General features: G+C 41.7%; 1 protein-coding gene across 1 annotated transcript; it reads left to right on the top strand.

Moving 5' to 3' along the window:
* The first annotated feature begins 385 nt into the window (after positions 1 to 385).
* Positions 386 to 10,289, top strand: LOC134074830 (hydroxylysine kinase-like). The gene is made up of 5 exons (XM_062530512.1): positions 386 to 470; positions 6,937 to 7,245; positions 7,732 to 7,874; positions 8,383 to 8,563; positions 8,801 to 10,289. The coding sequence occupies exons 2-5, from the start codon at positions 6,942 to 6,944 to the stop codon at positions 9,247 to 9,249; spliced, it is 1,077 nt and encodes a 358-aa protein (XP_062386496.1). The 5' UTR covers positions 386 to 470; positions 6,937 to 6,941; the 3' UTR covers positions 9,250 to 10,289.
* Positions 10,290 to 11,169: the final 880 nt, after the last annotated feature.

An 11,169-nucleotide genomic window follows, 5' to 3' on the forward strand; every position in this document is an offset into this window, starting at 1 on the left:
AATGCCATGTTTGTGTGTGCATCTTAGGGTGTAGCTCTTCTGACAATTAGCTCCATTCATTGTGAAGTCTGTGGAAGAAATTCTGATGGAATGCAGAAAAAAAAAATTGAATACCTTTCTCTCTCTCTCTCTCTGTGTGTGTGTGTGTGTGTGTGTATACTGTATGTGTGGTGGTAGTGTGTTTGTTTATATGTATATGTGTGTATCTGTGGGTATGGGAAGTATTGATGACACATTTATAATATATATTTCTAATACAAAATAGTATTTTGTAATTTGTATGGGTTGACATAGCTTCACATAGGTTAGCACCACCTCTGGGACCTGATTGGACACCAGGTGCCGCCCCAGTTGATTGGCAGGTCACTGCACATTCCGTTGAAACATGGAAGGCAGAATGAACGTCTTTCAAATCACTGGCATGAATTGAAATTGAAAAGGACCTACTTTCAGTGAATACATTTTCTGAGGTAAGTTTTAAAGTGGTCTCCTGATGAGGCATTGTTTTAAACTATTGTCAATTTGACTTCACATTTAAAGGAGAAGAGATTTTGTCCCGCACAGATTAACTGTGTGAGTAGTACTTACTGTAGCTCTGTAGAGTAGCTACTGTGGCTAATGTGGGGAAACCAAAAGGCCTGCTGAGGCATGCCTCGGAGAGGAATGGCACATACACGTACTGTAAGCATAACATGTGATGTAATGTAAGTAATGGAATGGCATGCAAGGTAACTTTTTCAAAGGGGATAGAAAAGTTCTGTTTTTATTTAATTATATATTTATTTGGGGGTTGCATATGTTCACTCACACACACAAAAAAGTGTTTGATTAATACAATAATTAATCAGAACATTAATCAGAACATTTCTATCCCCTTTGAAAAAGTTACCTTGCATGCCATTCCATTACTTACATTACATCACATGTTATGCTTACAGTACGTGTATGTGCCATTCCTCTCCGAGGCATGCCTCAGCAGGCCTTTTGGTTTCCCCACATCAGAATATTTAAATCATGTGCACTGTCATTCTCTCTCCTGCGCAAAGAAAATGTGTGCGCTCCAAATAGTCTGGTGCGTAATTTTGCTTAATAAAGTTGAACAAATGCATTTGGTTGTTTAGACAGAAATATATAAATAGCCTTCTGTCATGCAGTGTATGGGCTACAGTGCACACGGTTGGAAAGTTGTGGTAGGCCAACTTGGAGTGAATATACACACAGGGGAGATTCTTTCTTTATTTGTCGTTGAGTATCCTGATGGTACACACAGTGTGTACGGCCATATTCCTGGCTACAGGCAGCTAATCACTTCAGATAGGACCAAACACATATTTGCCAGGGTTTCAGCCCCACATGCAATTTTCTAAAAAAGACAGACAAAAAACAATATATTATCTAGATTTGTTTTTTTTTTTTGTGTGCGATTTTGACAATAAAGATAATTTGTTGATATCCTTTAAATGTAAAAGTCTGAGTTACTTTACAGCTCATTATTCATGAATAGCCTCATTACGATCAGGGGCCCTACTGTGTCTTCAATAGGGGGCATGAGCAGATACTGCCCCGCCCCGCTCCTTAGTTATGCTTGATAGCAAGGGCGTAACCAAGAGTTCAAAACAATTGGGGCTTAGCCTAAAACTCAGCAGGGTTTCGGGGGGTGTGTGATTGGCTTTGCGGTGATGGAAATACAGGAGACAGTGTTGATGTTTGAAGAATGCCCCCATTGTCTCCCATTGTCCATTGTCTTGTACACTTGACCTCTGCTCGTTGATGAGTGGGGTATCCTACGAAACTCGATTAGTGGCTTAGCAAGGTATGGTGCGCTCAAAGCCAGGGTATGCTGTCATACGAAAGTGGATTTGTTTTAGCGTCGCTGAATCTCCATAGTATCTTATGCTCGCAACCAAACCTGAACAGTATTGCACAAAACTAGGATAAGGGATTAAGCCGGGATATCTTGGTTATCCTGGCTCAATTTATCCATGGTCCAGTTGCACAAAAGCGGGATAGGGGGCAGCAGGATATGTTATGGTATAAATTACCATGGCGATTTATTCTGTGGAGCTAGCCTGCTCCAGACCAGGCTAACAGCCAAGCTAAATTAATTCTAATGGTAATTACATTATCTGTTTGGTTCAGCTAGCTGTCATTCAAATCAGACCTCCATGTGATTTTTTTAAAGAGCTGTATTCCATTTATATATTATTTGGTACTTGCATTTACTCGCAAAACACAGCAATGTCTGCCTAATACCATATGGATGTCATTTAAATTATGGTGGCCTTATACAGTAATAGGGCTCGGGATCATTACGTGAAAACTCCGCGGGCACAGCCATATTGGCAGCCTCACTCCTTAGTTTACTATGGATTACTATGGATTTACTCCCGCCTATTAGTGTGTTCCTGTTACTTAGTTTTTGCCTTCTTGGTCGTATGTTGCTGTATAGTGGGGTGTAACAGTGCAACCAACGATCGCAAGAGGAAAAGAATCGCTAATACTATATTTCTGCTTCTTGTCTTCTGCATGTGAGTGAATGGATATTACGTTCGTGCGCTACCAACATGGCGGCAATATTCCTAGAATGCAAGGCGTGTTCCTGAGCCCTATTAATAACGTACTCGTTGTTTGCTTCTTTTTTGACGGATGTTTAATGAATAGTGGTGGGGACATTTTTCTAAGGTGTTTTCAACTAATTCGGCTTTTAAGACAAATTAAGATATATACTGTAGGACATACTTTGTGCATCTTTGCGGTGGCAAAGCGCTTTCTTATGACGTTGCGTGCCGAGACAAGGAAGCTCTCACACGTGGGTGCATACGTAAATTTGCATTCAGTTGATCTGCCACACCTACTCCCGCTATGTAACAGAAATAATCATGATCCCCCATCCAAAAAAGTAAAACTTTACCTCGTTGTTAGTCTATATCAAAAGCGCTTGTTCACTTTGTGTGCAAGACGCTATTTTTCGCGTCTTTTTTATTCCAACCGTGAGTTATTTGAGGCAGAAACGAGAACGCGCACACATACCGAATAACTTACACCTGGCTTGATGAATCCGTGTCTGCTCATCCTGGGGGGTATTCCATTAACGTCGCTTATAAAGGCGGCGCTTAACAAAGGTAACCTGGCTTGAACTAGCGTCAACTTTTACTTGGGGCTGAAGCCGTTCCATTAACTTATGTTAGCTGCATCTTGGCCTCGTTTATTCAAACGAGGTTTAAATCAGCTTCATGTCTGCTCGTGCACGAGGTAGAAAAGTAGACCGAAAGCGTATATTGACGAAAAGAGGATATATGTCGTAAAATTAAGGCAAACTAGACGATTTCAGTTCGATTTACATTTAGGGTATGCTGTCATACGAAAGTGGATTTGTTTTAGCTTCGCTGTATCACCATGGTATCTTATGCTCGCAACCAAACCTGGTCGGGAGCAGGTTGTGTGCTAACTTAAAGCTCAAATCATGAAAAATCACCGCCCTCTGACTAATCCTACTGACTACTGACCAATCAATTATCTTGAAAAACGAAGTCATCTCACGTGTGAGAATCGGGGACTGACCATTGGTCCGACATCCCATTCGTCCGAAAATGAACCATTCAATAGAGATCCCATTAGTCCGACATCTCATTAGTCCGAATAAAAAGAGAACCATTGGTCCGACGTCCCATTAGTCCGACCATAGGCTACACATAGAGATGCATGGATGACTTGAAACTGAAAGATGCAAAATTTGCGGAAAAGAGGAGACGTCTTTTTTTGCAGCATCGTGTGTCTAACAACAGGTGGAAATGTGCTAGCCTGTTGTAACAAATAAACCTTTTACCTTCGGCTGTGTTAATTCAACGCACAAGGTTTTTTTTTTAATTACTAAATATAAATGGCAATAAACAGATCATTCTGAGAATGAAGTAGGCTACAACGTAGACACATCTGAGTGCGTCTCTTGATTATAACAATGAAACAATGTCGCTTTCTTCAGTGAAGTGAAGTGAACAGTGAAGGAAGACACACACCAAACAATAACCCAGGTCATGCACAGCGGCGCTTTATATTCTCACACAATTAGATGTCCCAAACAATCCCAAGCGTTGCAATTCCCCCTCTCATTCAGTCCCCTAAAAGTCTAAACTAATAGAAAGATGTCCTGCATTTTGCCAGGCGCGCAAGTATTTGGCCTCGCGAGTCAATAATCCAATCCAGGAAAAAAAGGGCCACTGCCGACAAAACGTCCCACGATGTAGCAAACAAAAAATATAATGCTCAGAAAAAAAGGGAAAATGCGATTGCTGTCTCTCTGCTAGACCAATCAATATGAAAACACAAAAAAGCAATCGATCTCACCAAATCTGGTGAATGCACCAGCAGTCCGCGAAGGCTTTTTCTCTTCGTGCGCCCTCTGTTTAATGCACCAGTCCAAACTGTGCACAGCGTTTAACTAATGTGAAAATACGTTTACTCTGTAGTCTTCTATTGTCGTTAGTTTCAAACTCGCAGGAAAACATTTAAACACTTGTTTCCGCAGCACTGAGTAGGCTAGGCCTACTGGCACCACAGATTCAAAATCTTCCACACGCACTTGCTACCCTCTTCAGACCGCCCCCATCACCTAGCGCATTCGGGTAAGGTGCGCGTGTATAAAAAAATACATACATAAGTATATGTGCATACAATGATACTACATGAGAAATACAGAGATATTATATGCAATTAAACAATGTAATATGTAATATTTAAGAAATGGCACCTAAACCAATGTGGCAGTGTGTTGTGCGACATTTTGGGATCAGGACCACCAAATTAAAACGACATGTTTCTGGAGTGAAACTTTGAATTTAGTCAGACCTGATAGAAGAATATGGCAAGGCTCTATTTCTAGCTCATATCGAGAAGAATGCACGATGGAAATAACTGTGGACTAACTGTGGATAACTTGTAGCCTAGACCATAAAGGTAAGTTCATTGTCCTTACGTTTAGCTATGTTGGAAGGCTAATTTGTGGTTTTGTCGTGTGAAAGGGCCTAGGCAATAAGACTGAAACATGTTAGCTTCAATGTTCGTTTGCAAAATAAAACACATCTAATGCTAGATGAAGTTCATGTGACACGCACCCACTCACTAACCTATGTCCCTGCTATTGAAAACAAACTACAGCGTTACATCAGTCTAACTGTAGCCTAAACAGTGGCAGATGGAGTTTTTAGGAAATAGACCAACGTCTGGATTTGTTTATTTATTGTATGGTCGGACTAATGAGATGTCGGACCAATGGGCCTCTTTTTTTCGGACCAATGGGATGTCAGACTAATGGGATCTCTGGTCAATGGTTCATTTTCGGACTAATGAGATATCGGACTAATGGCATATCGGACCAATGGTATGGAACCGTGAGAATCTACTGGAACAGCTCCACCTCTTCAAACATTTTGAAACTCGAAGGCGCTTTTAACTATGTTGCGCATGTAGATATCTCGTTACTATGGACATGCATACCATACACTATCTGATGACCATCGACTTTTTAATGTTATGGGTTAGACACTAAAAAAGACCACCCTAGATTTCGCTACCGCTCATAAATGCGGAAGTAATCGGTGTTAAACCTAGGCTGTCTTGTGCATCTCCACGTTTCCCGATTGGTCAAAATCACCCCAACCACGAGAACGCGCACAGATCTGAGCTGAAAGCCTAGTTTGACAAATTTATCACATATCTGCTGTCGTAGGATCACTTTACTTAATACCCGAGTTAAGGCTTTGTGCAGCCTCGATATGTCTAGATAACCTAGATATGTCTAACTTGCTTCGTAGGATACCCCACCTGTTAGTTCAGAAGCATATGTTACCCCAGCAACTCAGCTGAGATTCCTGTTAGCGGGAGTAATGGAACCGAACTCTCTCTAAAATTAGCGAGGCTTATCAAAGTTAGCCGCGATTTACGGTTAGCTGGGTTGATGGAATACCCCCCCGGTTGTCTTAATTCTGCTTTTGTGCAACAGGCCCCTGTTCGGGAGCAGGTTATGTGCTAACTTATATCTCAAATCGTGAAAAATCACCGCCCTCTGACCAATCCTGCTGACTAATGACCAATCAATTATCTTGAAAAACGAAGTCATCTCACGTGTGAGAATCTACTGGAGCAGCTCCGCCTCTTCAAATATTTTGAAACTCAAAGGCGCTTTTAACTATGTTGCGCATGCAAATATACCGCTACTATGGACATGCATATCATACAATATCGGATGACCATCGATTTTTTGATGTTACAGGTTAGACACTAAAAAAAGACCACCCTAGATTTTGCTTCCGCTCATAAATGCGGAAGTAATAGTTGTTTAAACTAGGCTGTCTTGTGCATCTCCACGTTTCCCGATTGGTCAAAGTCACCCCAACCACGAGAACGCGCACAGATCTGAGCTGAAAGCCTAGTTTGACAAATTTATCACATACCTGCTATCGTAGGATCACTTAACTTAATACCCGAGTTAAGGCTTTGTGCAGCCTCGATGTGTCTAGATAGCCTAGACGTGTATAACTTGCTTCGTAGGATACCCCACTGGTCACACGTTGCACACTTGAAATGTCCCTCACGACTTTCCATCTCAGTCCCCAGACCAGGAAGTAAAATGCAACTCGTGAGTGTTTGTTAAATGTCCATGTGAGTGCAAATGAAGTGTGTTTGTAAATCATGTTCCTGTGTGAATCAACTGTAGCCGTAATGGGCAGCAGCACCATTACAGGGTGTCACCCCATGCAGGGGAATTGAGAAAATATTGTTGAGTAAATGCCACATTTCTGCACACTTACCATTCCTAAAACACGTCTGCATGAAAACAATGACCAATTAGCTTCAAAACATACAGAAACAACAGCAACTGCAATAACATTGTTATTTGTACAGTAGATTAACGAGCCATATTTACTGATTTTTTTTCAGGCAGAATGGCATCTAAGGACCGCAAACCAAATCTCTCCCATGCGCAGGTGTCTGAGTTAGTTAAACGTCTTTATGGCTTGACCCATTCTAAGATCCGTCCACTTCCCAGTTACGAAGACCAAAACTTCTATGTGTGTGTGAGCGAGGGTGGGGAGTACCTGCTGAAGGTCATGAACTCCGGGGACAGCCAGAACCCCACTCTGCTGGAGCTACAGAACCACGCCATGAACTTCCTGCAGAAAAGAGGACTTCCTGCCCAGACAGCCATTCCCACTAAGACCGGGCAGCTCATGAGTCTAGAGGAGATCGGTACAGTCAATCAATAAATCAATCAGTACCTGATCAATCAGTTAGTAACTAATGAAGTCAACCAAAGGGCTCCCAGTTCTGTGAGGACTGAAAGACTTTAGCACATTTCGACATTCACTGTGTACAATTTTACTGCATACTAATGTATAATATGTGACCCTCCAAAGCAAAATCAGTTGCTTGTCGCAAGATACTATTTTGAGAAAATCCACAATAAACATTCCTGATTAAAATGTTGAATTTCACGTTTTCGCATTGTTCGACAGTATACAGTCTACAGTTTCATATCGTGAACTCATTTCACGGAAAAACATAAGTTTTGACTGTTCAACCCGGTGAAGATTCAACACATTAGCAGTCATTCCCGTTGTCCACGCCGCATAAAATAGTATAGCATAACCATACAGTATTATATGTTGGTCAACATGAAACAACGGACTGTTTCTTGGCAATATGTTAAACAAATGCCTTCTTACCTGCTTACAGACTGTGGCTGTGGGCTTCAGAAGTACATGGTGCGTTTGCTGACTTATTTACCTGGTACGACTATTGCCAAGATCCCTTCTTCTCCTAATATCCTCTACCAAGTAGGGAAAATGGCTGCCACCATGGACAAAGTCTTTCAAGAAGTAAGAATTTAATTTAGAATTTTTGTAATTTGTGTACACAGTCATTTCATGGATTTCTTGTTCCATCCATTCATTGATCCATCCATTGATTCATCCATCCATCCATTCATTCATTTTTACCTCCGCCAAGGAGGTTATGTTTTCATCGGGGTTTGTTTGTTTGTTTGTTTGTTTGTTTGTCTGTCTGTCTGTTTGTTTGTTTGCAAGATAACTCAAAAAGTTATGGATGGATTTGACACTGACACTGTGACGACACATGACGAGAAGGTTATAATAATCTTGTAATGTGGCCACTCTTACGACCAAGATGCCCCAGGATTTTGTGGTTCTCTGATTGCCTAGTCTAACATGGTCAATCGTAAAAGATAATCGTGAAAGACAAAAAATGGTGAAGTCTGTTCAGGCCATCAGAGAGATAACTACAGTACAACGTCAATTTGAGAAGCATCCATTCATTCATTGTTTGTCATGCAGTGGTTCATTTGTGCATGTGTGCATGTATCCTCAGATGGAGCACCCCAATCTCCATGCGTTTCAGAGAGATGACTACAACGCCATCTTGACCAGCATCCCTCTGCTGGAACAGCACCTGCCAGTGATTGACAGCGACCCCGTACAGGAGGTCGTCAGCAATGTCATTGCAGAGTTCAAGGCACAGGTGATCCCCAAGATGTCCGCCTTCCGTAAATGTAAGAGGCACTTTTCTTACGTCTGTTACAAACCTGGCTCAGAGCAATGTAACACACACACACACACACACACACACACACACACACACACACACATATGCAGTGTAAATATACAGTGGGGAGCACTGTGACATGTCCCTTTGAAATGTCCTCCTCTGTGCTGTGATTGGAGTGTGACATTTACTGTCAGAAGTAAGTGGTTGGAAATGTACTAAACGACTGATCTAATGTTGTTAGGTATAATCCATGGGGATTTCCATAACCACAACATTCTGGCGACGTTGGACGGTGGTTCCTCCTCCCAGTTTAAAATCTCGGGCATCTTGGACTTTGGGGACATGAGCAGCGGCTACTACGTCTATGAGCTGGCCATTGTCATCATGCACATGATGATCGAGAGCCCCAGCCCGGTGGACGTAGGCGGGCACGTCCTGGCGGGCTACGAGAGCGTCATTCCCCTGAGCGAGGCGGAGAGGGACTGCCTCTTCCTGCTGGTGCTGTGTCGCTTCAGCCAGATACTCGTGCTAACGCGCAGGGCCATACAACAGCTGCCGGACAACAAGGAGTACCTGATGATGTTTATGCCCACCACGGGGATCAAACTCCTGACCCACCTCTGGGGTCTGGGGCAGCAACATGTGGAGCACTCCTGGTTTGAGTGTGCCAAGGCATACAAACACCAATAACTGACTAAGGCTTTGGTGTTTTACTCTCTAATGGGCATACTATATCGTCCCCTTAAGCGCAATTCACACCAAAGATTCCTGACGCAACGAGACCAAGTTGCAGCGGTGTGAATTAGAAGTTGCACGTAGTTGCAAGCCATCGCAGAGCATTCAACATGTTTAATGGCAGTTGCAAGGTTTTAGAACGTTGCTGCTCGTCTCGTCTCTTCTCGTCTCGTCAGGAATCTTTGGTCTGAACCCTTCGTTAGTGATTCTGAGATATTGAGCTTCAAAATGTTAGAATTTCACAGGGTTATACTGATAAGCAGAACAAACCTCTTCACATATAGTGTACAAAAATGGATACAACTACAAGACACACCTCACCTCAGCTTCTTAAGGTGTCACAGAATTAGAATGTGCCAGTAACTCAATTTTGACAAGAATGTCAGATAGAGCCATATAGTTCTAAGAGGATGATATCATAACACAAAGGTGAGACCTGAGACAGGATGTGAAATACAGAATAGAACGTAATAGAACATCACCAAATGGTACAGACGTAATAGAACATCACCAAATGGTAGAGTGTAGAACATAATAGCTAAAATAAAGGACAGCAAAAACTGCTTCACAGTATAGATTTGTCTTACTTTGTAGAATAAAGTCCATTGATAGGATGTGAACTTGTCATTCTAGTTTATACTTTCAGAAATTGTCAGCAAATTATTCTGCATAAACTAGGCCAATGCATACTGTCAACTTTAAAGAGGCTGTAAGGGTTGCTGGATGACGTCATGTTTGTTGATGTGTCCCTTGTCCAAAACATAAAATTTTTCGGGAACGGTCTTGGTCCAGTGTATAGTCTAACAACCTATGTAAAATTATGTAATATTACTTATTGTATCCATACATTGTGCACGTGATATAAGTTGATACAATACTTAGCTCTTGTGTGTTTTTGTGGCAATATGTTCATTATCCAACGCTATCATGTATTTCTCTATGGCAAGACATATTTATAATCTGGTTTTGAGATTCTATTAAAATGTCAGCATGGTATCCAATTCAAGACTCATATTGCATCCCAAATTATTTGCCTCTATTGCAATGCAGGAAAAAAGTTGTTGTAGAGAATCATCATGAGAGCACATAAAGGCTAATATGCAAGCTCGGGTCAGGTCAGGTCAGATCAGCTTGTTGTCACAGATATGGAGCACAGAAAGGTTTCGCTATCGTCACGTCACCGGCCAATAGCGTGTCAGGACTAGAGTTTGGCCGTTTCTGATTGGAGCCTAAGGTTCGGGCAGTAAACGCAGGGTGCTTCTCAAAGTCAAGGATTGCTCCTTCCAAGCCACTTTTTCAAGGACGTTACGTCATCAAATCTCGTCAAGCACTGTTCCAAAGTCAAGGATGCTTTCAAATTCTAGCAAGTACTGAGTCCTTCGTTCTGAGAATTTCTGAGAATTTTGGAGGATGCATCGATGGATCCTCGGAGTGAAGAAATAACCCACAATCCTTTGCGTATGAACGATTAGAAAATTTCTGACGGTGCGGTTTTAAAAAAAAAGAGAGAGGGGGAGATGGAAAGTAGATGCAAAGAAGCAGTGCGTGTTAATGTGGGCTAAATATGATTTATCAAGTGTTTTGTTAATGCCATCGTATATTTGCTCAGGCATTTATATCAAGTTATTGTGCATATTCATCATAAATGCATAGGTCAATGTGCATGAACAAGTTGTGATAGTCTTGTTATTAATTTATCTCAGAACTTCGCCCAATACGAACTTTGTAGAAGTGTAACATTAACCTTGCTGTTGCCAATTAGCGGTATAACTTTACATTGACACTAACATAATTATAAACTACGGATTGTGATATGTGAAGACCAAGTCGAATGTGGAAATACTGTAGGCTACTCCAAAAAGTTTATAAGAGGAA

This window comes from Sardina pilchardus, unplaced genomic scaffold (assembly GCF_963854185.1).
Source record: "Sardina pilchardus unplaced genomic scaffold, fSarPil1.1 HAP1_SCAFFOLD_162, whole genome shotgun sequence".
Classification (NCBI taxonomy): domain Eukaryota; kingdom Metazoa; phylum Chordata; class Actinopteri; order Clupeiformes; family Clupeidae; genus Sardina; species Sardina pilchardus.